Below are 13,713 nucleotides of genomic sequence, written 5' to 3' on the forward strand. Positions count from 1 at the left end.
GAGAACACAGCCAATGAAAGGGTCCTCATGGCCAAAGCTGGAGCAATTTACGCAACAAAACGGATAAAGCGGTATTGCATTATAACTCGAGACATAAAATAAATATTTACAAGCCCATAAATAAGTGATTGAATAAACAAATGGGGGAGAATAAACAAATTTTCTCATGCAAAAGAATTCTAAATAATTTATGTAGATACTCTCTGGTCTGTTGTCTTTCTCCCAAGAACCCATCTCTCCAGCCTAATCATGAGAAACACATCAGACAAATAACATTCTACAAAATTCCTGCTATATAATCCTCAAAACTTTCATGGTCACCCAAGACTAGAAAGTGTGAGAAACTGACACAGCTAATGTCAAATGTGACACGTGACATCCTCGATGGGATCTTGGAACAGAAAAAGGACATTTGGGGAAAACTGAGGAAATCTGAATGAAGTGCAGACTTTAGTTAATAATAATGTGTCAATATTGGTTCATTCACTATGACATGTTTACTATACTAAGTTAAGATGTTAATAATGGGGGAAACTGGGTAATGGGTAAATAGAAAATCTATGTACTCTTTGCAATGATCCCATAAATATAAAACTGTTCAAGAATAAAAACTTTCTTTTAAAAAAGAAAGTTTCTTCCAGGTAACACTATTAGTCAACAAACACCGGGTCCACTATTAGAAAACGGTATAATGTGAAATTATAAAGGGAGACAAGATCCCTTTAAGCTGGAGTGATTAGAGGAGGTTTCATGGGGAAACAAGCATCTAATCAGATTCTTAAAGGATGAATATGATTTTAATGGACAATAATGGGAATACAGTAAATAATAGAATGGCATAGCTAAGAGGAAACAGAAGCTTTTTTTTTTTTTTTTGAGGAAACAGAAGCTTTCTATGATGTTTTCTAGGCAACAGAATTCTGACCAACCCCAAGTGGTTAGATAGATAGATGGATAGAGTGGCTCAGATGGTAAAGCGTCTGCCTGCAATGCAGGAGACCCGAGTTCGATCCCTGTGTAGGGAAGATCCCCTGGAGAAGGAAATGGCAACCCACTCCAGTACTCTTGCCTGGAAAATCCCATGGACAGGGGAGCCTGGTAAGCTATAGTCCAGGAGGTCGCAAAGAGTCAGACTCAAGTGAACACACACATACATACATACAGATAGTTCTGACTGAAGAGGATAGAGCCAAAACTAGTCAAACACAAAAAAACTAAAGTGGCCTCATGGTAGGGGGCAGGGAAAAGCGGTCCATAGATGTGTTGACCATGGTTTTGTGGCATAGATTTGGATGAGAGCAAATATGTCTCAGTACCTACTCACTGCCAGCAGCAGGAACACTGTTTCCACGACTGAGTCCACAAACAAACATGCCCAGAAAAGAGACACACAGGCAGACCTTGGAGACATCGGTCTCGGCTGTAAACTGGAACTAGTCCATGACCATGATTCAGGATGTCCTTCTACAAATAGCTTAGCTTCTTGGGAGCACTGCCTTAGGCAGCTACCCTCTCTTAGCAGCTTTTGAAGAACAGTTCTCCAGTTCTCTTTCATGACACCTTCCTTGTGGATTATTGGCTATCACTTTCTCCCCTCCATAACCTTCCCCAGGATTCCTTCTTCAAGGATTGTCTCCTACACCTCATTCCCCTCACACAATGAATTTGTTTCTATTAGATCCTCCATAACATTGCTATAAAATTACCCATTTAATCATAAGCTGCAAATGGTTTGTTCTTGTATCCTCAAAACAAAACATTATATCTTATACAAAGTAGATGCTCAAAAAATGGTTTCTAACTGAACTAAGCAGAACTTCAGTTCAGTTCAGTTGCTCAGTCATGTCTGACTCTTTGCGACTCCATGGGCCTCAGCATGCCAGGCCTCCCTGTCCATCACCAACTCCCAGAGTTTACTCAAACTCATCTCCATTGAGTCGGTGAGCTTTCCAACCATCTCATCCTCTGTCGTCCCCTTCTCCTCCTGCCTTCAATCCCTCCCAGCATCAGGGTATTTTCCAATGAGTCAGCTCTTCGCACCAGGTGGCCAAAGTATCGGAGTTTTAGCTTCAACATCAGTCCTTCCAATGAACACTCAGGACTGATCTCCTCTAGGATGGACTGGTTGGATCTCCCTGCAGTCCAAGGGACTCTCAAGAGTCTTCTCCAACACCACAGTTCAAAAGCATCAATTCTTCAGTGCTCAGCTTTCTTTATAGTCCAACTCTCACATCCATACATAACCACAGGAAAAACCATAGCCTTGATGAGATGGACACTTGTTGGCAAAGTAATATCTCTGCTTTTTAATATGCTGTCTAGGTTGATCATAACTTTCCTTCCAAGGATAAGCATATTTTAATTTCATGGCTGCAGTCACCATCTGCAGTGATTTTGGAACCCCCCAAAATAAAGTCAGCCACTGTTTCCCCATTTATTTGCCATGAAGTGATGGGACCAGATGCCATGATCTTAGTTTTCTGAATGTTGAGCTTTAAGCCAACTTTTTCACTCTCCTCTTTCACTTTCATCAAGAGGCTCTTTAGTTCTTCTTCACTTTCTGCCATGAGGGTGGTATCATCTACATATCTGAGGGTATTGATATTTCTCCCAGCAATCTTGATTCCAGCTTTGCTTCATCTAGCCCAGCATTTCTCATGATGTACTCTGCATACAAGTTATTCAAAAAGTATTGACTGAACTTTCTTTTGGAAAGTTTTGCTTGGTTCAGGTTGTGAATCCCCAATACCAGTGATTATTTCTGCTTTGTTTGCGTAAATTAGGGTTCCCAGCAGGTAACAAACACAAAAGAACCGTTAAACTTAGAAGTACTGTACCATGGATACCTAACATGTGCCAAGGACTATCTCATGTAATATTTACAGTCACTCTACCAGGTTTATTTTCATCAATAAAGTAACTGAGCAGAAAGAAGTTAAAACTGATCTGGTTACACAATTGATAGGCATCAAAGCTCATGCACGAAGCCAGTGTTTGCATTACTCCAAAATCTACTAAGGTTGCTTTGTTGCTGTTTGTTTTGTTTTTGTCTTTGTTTGTCATCATAATACACTCTCCTTTGATCTGATCTCTGCTGCTTCACCAGAGCTACACTCCTGCTCAACCTTTCTGCTTAGTTACATTCAGACTTCTTTCTTTTTTTCACCTTGCCTCCTTAGGACCTCTATTTAAAAGTTTCAGTCCTCTCTTTGATTCAAATCACCACCAAATGGTTATTTCTTCAGTGAAATATTCTCTTACCCCCTTGATTGCACATGCACTGAAAGCATCGTATAATTTTTCTCCATAGAAAGGATCATAGTTTATAATCATATATCCATTGCTATGGTTGTCTAATTAGTGCCTGCACCCCTATAAGCTCCTTGTTTATTTTACTCACCATGGTATTCCCAGCACTTATCAGAGGGCTGGATAAATAGTTGCAGAATGAATTAATGATTGTCTTAAGCCACATATTCAGTTGTTATATCTGGCTAGTCTAAATTCCATACCTTAAAAGGAAGTACAAAACTTACTATAAACAGACATCACCCTTTTCTGCCTCTTTGAATGAATCTTTCTAAAGGTTCAAAATTTAAGTGATGTGACATGTGAATAAAACCCATAAACATACATGAAAGAATTTCAAGAAGATGGAAGGTCCTTCTCTACCCACTTCTTTGGTTAACAGTGCAAATTCATTTGACAAGAAATTTATTCAAACCTTAAAAATAAAAAGTTATTGGCCTTCATTCATTCAGCAACTATTTTCTGAAAGGTGCTATTCTGGGTGCTAAAAAAGGCAGAGAAGACTCCTGCCATCATGGTGCTTATAATATCTAAACTAGCAAATTAATAAGTAAGAAACCTAAAGAGATATTCATGCCATGAAGACAATAAAATCCAGTAATGTGATGGAGAATGAATGAGGGTCATTTTGGGTAAGATGATCAGGAAAGGCCTCCCTAAATATGAGATTGACAAAGAAATAGATAAATAGGACAATGAAAAGAATAGGCAATACTCATATACACAAGAAAAAAATATATATAAGTGGGAACTTTCCATATAAGAAAAAGGGCATTTAGAATCAGTGAAAAGTTTCAGATGAATCAGTAGCTTTTTCAAAAACAAATAAAGGTATATTCATATCTCACACAAAAATAAAGAGTCCAAAATGTAAAAACAGAACAATCAAAGTATTTCTAGAAAACACTGAGAATCTGCTGTGAGCAAGAGGAAAACCTACATAAATAAGACATAGAAAGTAAGATATAAAAATAAAAAGAATGATAATGCTTTCACCAAAGTTCAAAACATCTTTGAGATAAAAGGCATCATGAACTTAAGAGACAAGCAACAGGCCAAGAGAAACATTTGAAATTTTAGAACAAAACAATGTGTATGTATTTTTCTGGTATAAAGAGTCTCTATAAATCATTTTTTAAAGCGACTAGAAAAATGGGCCAAGTAAATAAAAAGCATTTTAAAGAGGAAACAATATAATACCAGTAAACATCTAAAAGCACTCAGTCTCACTAGAATCAGAAAGACAAACAGCAGCAGCTGAATACCAATTTTATCGGTCAGACTGGCAAAAATTTAAAGTGTGAAACTATGAAATTTGGCAATAGTGTGGAGAAATAGAGACTCCTACTCTGCGACTGGGTTTATAAATCGGAAGATGATTTAAATCAAAACATGCAAATAGACTCTGATCTATACATTCCATTTATTATTTATCCTAGAGAAGATTTACATAGGTGCATAACGATGTAGCCACAAAGAAGTGCTTTGCTCTTTTTTTAATTTTTATTTTTCATTGAAGGATAATTACTTTACAATATTGTGCTGGTTTCTGCCATACAACAGTGTGAATCAGTTATAAGTATACATATATCCTTCCCTGTGAGCCTCCCTCCCAATCCCCCATCTCTCCCTTTTTTTAATTTTATCATGGTAAGAACAATTAATATAAGACCTACCCTTAACAAATTTTTAAGTGTATAACATATTATTATTGACTACATATTATTGTTGACTACATGTGTAATATTGTATCAGATCTCCAGAACTTATCTCACCTTGCTTAACTGAAACTGTATGCCTATTGATTAATAACTCTCCATTTACCCCTCCCCTTAAAAGTGAAAGTCTTAGTCACTCAGTCCTGTCCAACTCTGCGACCCCATGGACTGTAGCCTGCCAGGCTCCTCTGTCCATGGAGTTCTCCAGGCAAGAATACTGGAGTGGGCAGCCATTCCCTTCTCCAGGGAATCGTCCTAACCCAGGGATCGAACCCAGCTACACTGCAGGCACATTCTTTACCATCTGAGCCATCAGAGAAGCCCACCCCTCCCCTTCGTCTCTGGCAACCACCATCCCACTCTTTCATTCTATGAATTTCACTATTTGGGATACCTAATTTAAGTGCAATCGTGCGCTACTTTTTCTGTGACTGATTTTTTTCCCTTAACAAAATGTCCTCAAATCTCATTCATGCTGTTGCATATTGCAAAATCTGCTTCTTTTTTTAAAGCTAAATATATTTCACTGCATGTATAAGCCACATTTTCTTTATCCATTTATTTGTCAGTGGACATTTAGGGTGTTTCCACATCTAGGCTATTGTGAATACAGTGAACAAGGGGAATGCTAGTGTCTTCAAGATCTTGATTTTAATTATTTTGGATAAATACCCAGAAGTGGGGTTACTGGGTCATGTGGTATTTCTATATTTAATTTTGAGGAATCTTCATACAGTTTTCCATAAATGCTGTGGCCAACTGATCTTCAAGAAGGATGCAAAGAATATATAATGTGGAAAATGAGTCTCTTAAACAAATACTGTTAAGAAAACTAGGTACTCACAAACAAAAGAATGAAATTGGACCCTTATCTTACACCATTCACAAAAATCAACTCAAAGTAGTTAAAGACTTAAATGTAAGACCTGAAACTTTAAAACTTCTAGAAGAAAACATAGAGAAAAAGCTTCATGATAGTGGTCTTGGCAATGACAACATAGATATGATACCAAAAGCACAAGCAGAAAAAAGCAAACATAAAGAAGTGAAACTACATTAAACCAAAAAGCACAGCAAAGGAAACAATCAACAGGATGAAAAGGCAACCTACAGAATAGGAGAAACTGTTTGTAAATCATATATCCAACAAGCAACTAATACACAAAATACCTAAGTAACTCATACAACTTAATGGCGAAAAAATAAAATAAAATTCCACTAATAAAATCCCTGAAAATGGGCTAAGGAATTGAACAGACATGTCTCCAATGAAGACATATAAATGGTCAAGAGATATACGAAAAATGCTCAACCTTGCTAGCCATCAGGAAATACAAATCAAAACCACAGTAAGACACCAACCCCATATCTGTCAGGATGGCTATTATAAAAAATGAATAAGTGAAAGACAACTGTAGACAAGAGTGTGGAGAAACTGAAATCCTTGAACACGTGAGTACAATATTTTTCTAAGTAACAAAACTTGGACATTTTCTACCAATAAGGGAGTGTTAGAAACTATGGCATATTCCTGCTACGAAATACTCATCAATAGTTTAAAAGTATGAGTTAGAACCATATGTGACTACATGGTTAGATGTCCATGACATGGTTTTAGGTGAATAAACAGGATTCAAGACATACATAAAGCACACTATATATTTCTATGCATACAAAAACATACATACATATATACACATATATACAAAAAAGATCTAGAAAGTTAAACACCATCAATCTAGGGCTCAGTCTAGTGCTAAAATAGGCTAGTACATGAGTACAGAGCAAGGAATCTTGGAAGGCAAGTGCTGATAATAGTAATTCCCTCAGAGATCGTAGTGTCTGGCATTAGAGATTGGAAATGAAGATCAAAAGGAAACTTTAGTCTTATTTGTGATGTTTTGATTTTAACAAAATATGCCCCCTGTTAATGTCATTCACATTTGTTTCTCTGACAAAAGAAAAATATTCCTTGGGGCAATCTATCAGAACCTTGGGGGTGCTAACCAACCAACCATGCATATCCAACAATGTGTGCGGCGACCTATCTTATGTTTTGAGAATCACTTCAGATATTGAGATATTCTTTAATAGTATTATATCTTGTGACAGAGTAGAAGAAAAAACAGTTCATAATTGCTACTTAAACCTTTCTCTCTCTCTCTCTCTTTTTAGAACTTACAAATGAGTAATCATCAAGCCTTACAAGAAACCTGAAAGGAAAGATTATCATCCTCGCTTTACAAAGTGGGAAAGTAAAGCCCTAAGTCACTTCACTCACAACCTAGGTAGACTTACCTGATCTGGCTGCTAGACCCCATTCATCATACTGAATTTATATTGTCTGTCTCTCAAGCCAAATCGTGAGTCATTTAAAGTTAGGGATCTTGCTTCCCTATATATCAAAATCAGATTAACTCTAACTTGCCTGAGTCACAAAACTAGAAAGAGACAGCATTAAGACTCTTCCAGTTCCTCTGACTCCTTGGCCAGGGCTACTTCACCCATAGCCCAGTAGTTTCCAAGGAACACCAATGACTATATAGTTCAGAGAGCATATGTTTGTGTAATGAAAAACCCACTTCCCTCTTGACAGTCAAAATTCCCAACCCTGGCCAAGCTGGATACTTGGCTGGAACACTCCAAACTGACTCCAAAGGAGCCATGATTCTGGACCTCCCAGATCTAATGGTAGATGGTTGACTCTGCATTGCAGGACTGACCACACCAGGACTGAGACAGGCCATGGGTCAAAGCCATCAGGAAAACTGGGAAGTAAATGGAAGGCTAGGCAGATGTGACTGTGACAGTCATAGCCAGAAATTACCAGGAATTTTTTAAAAAGAACCTAGAATCAAACTTTTCACAAGTCATTTCTGTACTTGGATGAGTTTCCAAAGGCCTCTTTCTGAAACAGAGCCAGGGCCACATCACAGTTTAGAGCAAGTCACCAGCATATGCTGCTTGATATCGTCTTGTTCTGTGGAGATTTTATGCAGGGAGGGCTCCCTCCTGGTCAGTCCTGTGTCTCCTGCAGCTTCAGGTTATACACAACTGAGAAAGTATAACACCCTTCTTTTACGACTGCCATAGACAGTTAGACCAGGGGCTTTCTGCATGGTCCAGGGGCTAAGACTCTGCCTTCCAATGGAGGGCCTGTGGGTTTGAGCCTTTTTGGGGAACTAAGGTCTCAGATGCCACAGGGTGCAGCCAAAATTTTTTTTAATGTTGGACCATTTCCTACTTTATGCTATCACTTATATGTGGAATCTAAAAAAAGCCAAACTCAGAGAAACAAAGCGGTAGTTATCATGGGAAGGGGGTGGGTTGGAATGGAGAAGTATTAATCAAAAGGTACAGACTTACAGCTATAAGATGAATAAGTTCTGGGGATCTAATGTACAGCATGGTGGTTATAGCTAATAATACTATATTTTATACCAAAGTATAGATATCAAATATTCTTACCACAAAAAGGAAATTATATGCCAGGATGAAGATGTTAGTTAATGCTATGATGATGATCATTTTGTAGCATATAAATGTATCAGATCAGCAGGCTGTACACCTTAAATTTACACAGTGTTGTATGTTATTTATAGCTCAGTAAAGCTGAGCCGGGAGTCATACCACATTCCCAGGCACAAGCTCTGCTCTGGGGCTCAAACAGGAGCATGAGTGAAGATGGAGACCTGGAGATGAGTGCTGAAACGACCTCTGACATGCTGAGTGAGAAAGGGTGTACAAGAAGCTACGGCCTGTCACATAGTTCACACCTGGGGTCTCAGGGTGTGAGGCTCCCTGCACTGATGGAGCAACAGATTCCAGGGCTCCAAAACGCAAGCCCGACTGCAGAGTCTGCTTTCTACGACAGGACTGATAGATGGTAGACAGATAGACACACAGACAAGAGATAAACACATGATGAAGAGGTAGATAGACGATATTTATTTAGATGATACAGATTTAATATAAAAAGAAACAGTTTCATAAGTGTTGCTATAATAGTTAACTGCATTTATTTGGAAAAAATAGCACCATAATTTCCCCTTGGTGATAACACGGAAAGTAGGAAAAAAGGCCACCCTTACGATTTCCTGCCCTAAAAAAAAATGGAAAATTTGAGTACCTCTATTTCTCCCAAGTCCCTCTGAAGTGACTATAACTCACAGATAGTAGAGTTCTCATTTTCCCCCCAAATCTGATTATTAGCAAAAATCACCTTTTTCTCTGAAGCAGAGCTAGAGGTATATCCCCCTTTAAAAAATGTCTGAACTTGCCAAGCTCATAAATCATGAAAAGTTTATCCACATTTCACAATAATTCTTTGAACAAGCCTTCAGTGCTGAGTACCTTTGAATAACAAGTTTCCACACAGTACATTTAAAATAACATTCAGTATACAAAAATGTTCCATCTACTTACCAAACTCATAAATCATGGAGAGAGTCTCCACATTACAAACTAATTCTTCACTTTACGAAAGGATCCACTGCTAAGTTCCTCTGATAGAAAATTCTTCCAGTAATTCAGAATATGACTCAGTATACCTTAATCCAGTTTATGCTCAACTTTCCAGGAATACAGCTTGTGTACCAAGCAGGCAACATCTGGTTTGGCAGATGGTCATTCTTCCCAGATAATACATCCTTCCAGGTCCAAAAGCTAGAGATAATCTGAGGTGACTACCACTTAATGGAAAAACAAAAGTCTCAGATTTCCCTGAGGGATCTTTACACTGAGCCTGTGAAAGGAACCAAAGAGGAAGTACCTGCCCTCCTAGAAATCAGCTATGGCCTGCAGCCAGGGCCCCTCCACCTAAACTCGGGTAGACCATCCTGCAGGAAGGGGTGGGGGCCCTGGAAAGGCTGGAGTGGGAGGGGAAATGAGATAAAGGGACTTGGGTCAAACAGGAGCCTATCTGAGGTGCGGCGTGTGCACAGCTGGGCACGGTATACTTGTCCTCGTGTGTGTGTTGAAGAGCCTGGTGGGGAGAAGAGAAGCCACATGCTTTGCGACCGTAGATTTTCATTCAGGGGCCACTCAGGGCATTCGAAGCTTGTTTTCCTCTCTGCTGAGTCATTTTTCATTTCAGATTCAACAAATAAAAAGCGCAATCTTTGGAGTATTTAATACTCAGCAAACAAATATGCAGAAATGAGCTTAGGTTTTGGCAGAAGAAGAGCCACACACACACCCACACACACCCACACACACACACACATACACACACCCTCACTGTACCAAACATCCTCCTGTTTTATATTGATTCCCAAAGATTTGTTGATGTCTTCCTCATTCCCAGCTTTCCTCTGGGAATCCCAGTCTCTTGCTTCTCAAAATGTAGCTGCTCAGAGCTGAGCCAAAGACCTGGGCTGGCCCAGTCTGTAAGTGTTTAAGCACACAGGATGTTCCCCAGATGACCCGAGCTGACCCTCGCTGCTCAGAGGAGGATGACAGCCGGCTGCGCTCCTGCCTTTGTTAGAAGAGTACTTTGCTTTCTTCACCCTTGTCACCTGTAAAATGGAGACAACTAGAGGTCGCTGAGTGAGATCCCTGTGTGGAAGACATCCCCCTGCCCGGGCAGAGGGAACCACAGAACATCCATGATGTGACATCATTTGTCTGCCGTCCTTTCTAAGAATATAATCACTATAATGCCTTCATGAGATTAGGAGGAGGGAGGGAAAATATTGATACATAGTGAAGGCGGGGTGTTTTCTAAACCCAAAGGGCTCTGTTAGAAGCTCAGCATCCCTTGGCCTGCTGAGCCCTCCGGCAGAGCCTTCGGCCTCACTGAGTTCTAGCAGCCTCAGCTCTCCACCAGGCTGTCTCACTCCCACCCTGACTTCCAGGCTCCCATACTTGAGCACCTTCCCCACCCCGCCTCTCTCACTCTCGCCCCATCCCACCCTCTACCCAGGCTCCTCAGGCCCCTGAGCCATGTCCTGGGGAGCAGAGGGCTGCTTGCAGGCATTCTCGAGCACAGGATGGTTAACAGGAGGGCTGACTGACAGTCTTTCAGAAGGTTTTGGAGGTTATGAAATAAAGATATTAGTCCTCAAAATTATGGACTCACAGCCACAAGAGCTTGAAGGTACCTGAAAACTCAACTGTATCGATCCTCTGTGGTTAAAGGTAAGCAAGGTCAGTCAGCCCCCAAAGCAGAGAGCCCTCGGTGGGGGCAACAGCTGGTCAGAGGCAGGGCAGGCCTCTAGTCACCAGGCGAGCATGGGTTCTCTGATGACACTGCCCCCCATGACCCAGCCTCCTGCTTTTCTTTCCTCAAACTCAGCACACGCACCTGCTTTACCCTGTCTGTCTCGGTAACTGATCTCTTTAAACCACAGTGAAGTTATTTGGAAAACCTCTGTGATGGTTTTCAAATGTGTCCACAAATCCGTGACCCGGAGCCATGTGTTCATGGAAAGCTGGCATCTCACTTCCCTCCTCCTGAATACAAGCTCAACAGGGTGCCTCACTTCTAACAAAATTAAAACAGGAGGAGAGATGGCTGTGAACCTCCAGAGCTGGGTCCCAGAAGGTAATCCACATCCACTGGGCTCTCTCACAGACTTGCCCTGCGAGCGCACTGCCAGGCAATAAGGGAGCCCAGGCCACGTGGAGAAGCCAGGCACAGGTCTTTTGGCGGATGCCATTGCCAAGGTCCCTGCAGGCAGCAGCAGAATCTCACACACTTGTGAGTGAGGAAGGCACCCAGGTGACTCCAGCCTCAGCCATTAACTGTTACAGTCCCAGGAGAGACGGTGGGCAAGACAGCTGAGCTGAGCCCAGTCCCCAGAAACAGAAGCGATAACAACAATGACATGATCGCTGTCTGTTAAGTCACTAAGTTGTGAGGTGATTCATCACATGGCAAAAATAACTGGAACAACCTCCTTGGGTAAGGAAGGCACAGCTTCCTGCAGACCCAAGGATTGGGTTTTGAATGCCCCCTGGTTGTTATTCATCAGCAATCTGTCCATTGCCTCAAAATCTAGGGGTAAGATGGAAACAATGGTGAGCAAGAAACACAGCTCTCTCATCAAACCCAGAGGTGGGCTGAAAGACTAACCATCCACATATAAAGTGCCTTTCCCTTGAGGGCTTGGTAGTGAATCTGGAAGCAGCACCTTACTCACTATATCACCCCTTCCTATTGCCCCTGGGTCCCTGCACCCCATGCTTGACCACCCCTCTCTCCAACAACTCCTTCCCAGTCACCAGGTCCAAAGCCAGACCTTCCAGGTTTGACTCCTGCAGAGTTATGTGGACCTGAGCACACACCTGAACCTGGGCTCTACAGGAGTGTCGTGAGGATGGAATGAGTTATCACATAGAAAGTACTTAGAACAATGACCGGTTCACAAATTTTCACAGATACTTAAACTTCTACTTTATTTTTGCTAGGTACATCTCCTTGTCTCAATAAATTTGCAAGTTACAGGCAAAAATATGCCTCCCCATTCATCACCCTCTATGTGCACCAGTTCACATCTACACAGTGGGTGCTCAGGAACACTTGCAGGTGGGCAGGTCATTTCAATGGTAATAAAACAGGCAATGCCACCAACACAAACTCCTTGCCTTTGACAAGCACACTAAACCTATGAACATCCGATGAGTGACGCTGTCTCTGGAGAAAGTGAATTGACCCTTTGCGTACAGTCGTTCACAAGTCATGAGAGACTCGGGCACTTCACTATGAATCAGCACAGCACAAACCAGCCTGGGGCTGAGGAGCGCAGGGCTAGACCATGTCTGGCGGGACAGTGATGTGATCACACCGCTAGATCAAGTGCTGTTCTGTTCCCATGTGAGCGTGCACACCTCCCAGCGACCTTTCAATCCAGCCACCCAAAGCCACGAGGTTCCAGACATGCCATTTCCACGAGGGGCTGCCTTATTCTTGTGGTCCATGGTAGTGCTAGCCTCTTAAGAACACATGTCTCTATCAGGCTGCTTATTAATTTGCATAGGCCCAATCAACGTGAAGTAAATTTGATCTCACCCACCCATAAGAAACCCTCCTGAGCCTCAGAAAAGATTTGGTGTGATGCCAATGAACCCCGCTTCAGGTCCCTGCAGGAGGCCAGCCAGCCTGCATCTCCCCTTTCAGCACAGGGACCTAGGTGTCTTTCCCTTAACATAGTCAGGGACTCCCGAATACAAGGGTTAACACCAGTGCTTTTGCCACAAAAAGAATGGAGATCCCTCACCTTCTCTGAGACCATCAGCTGAACAAGGAAGCAAGGATTTCACCTCTTAGGGCTTTGCAACCATATTCTGTAGTGAAAACTTCAGCCATGATACAGGTCAGGCACTTCAGCCAGATACTAATTGATCTCTGGGTTGAAGGACACTTTTCTATAGATCTGGAAAGTATGAAATATGGATAAAAGTAGAAAATGGTGTCACAATTAAAGTTAACTGAGATGATGCATGTAAAGGACTTAGAGCACCAGTGCCTGGGAGATAGTAAGTACCTGTTAGCGTTTAGTTGTTATTAGTAGTACTATGAAGCTCCAATACTTTGACTACCTGATGCAAACGGCTGACTCACTGGAAAAGACCCAGATGCTGGGAAAGATTGATGGCCAAAGGAGAAGGGCGCAGCAGTGGATGAGATGGTTAGAAAGCATCACCAGTTCAGTGGACATGAAACTGGGCGAACTCCGTGAGACGG

The 13,713-nt window shown here is 41.5% G+C and overlaps 1 protein-coding gene across 4 annotated transcripts in view; it reads right to left on the reverse strand.

Annotated features, from left to right (window-relative positions):
• Nucleotides 1–13,713, reverse strand: part of DDR2 (discoidin domain receptor tyrosine kinase 2) — a 171,254-nt gene that overhangs the window by 73,497 nt on the left and 84,044 nt on the right. Inside the window, exon 1 of one of the 4 annotated variants that reach the window (XM_040230000.1) lies at nucleotides 9,453–9,820. The exons of 2 other annotated variants lie outside the window; for them this stretch is intronic. In XM_040230000.1, the coding sequence (XP_040085934.1) occupies nucleotides 9,453–9,461 (9 nt within the window). In that variant the 5' untranslated portion in view covers nucleotides 9,462–9,820. Of the gene's footprint in view, nucleotides 1–9,452; nucleotides 9,821–13,713 lie in introns of those variants that run through there. One more of the 4 variants, XM_040229999.1, reaches the window with a different exon arrangement.

This window comes from Oryx dammah, unplaced genomic scaffold (assembly GCF_014754425.2).
Source record: "Oryx dammah isolate SB20612 unplaced genomic scaffold, SCBI_Odam_1.1 HiC_scaffold_28, whole genome shotgun sequence".
Classification (NCBI taxonomy): domain Eukaryota; kingdom Metazoa; phylum Chordata; class Mammalia; order Artiodactyla; family Bovidae; genus Oryx; species Oryx dammah.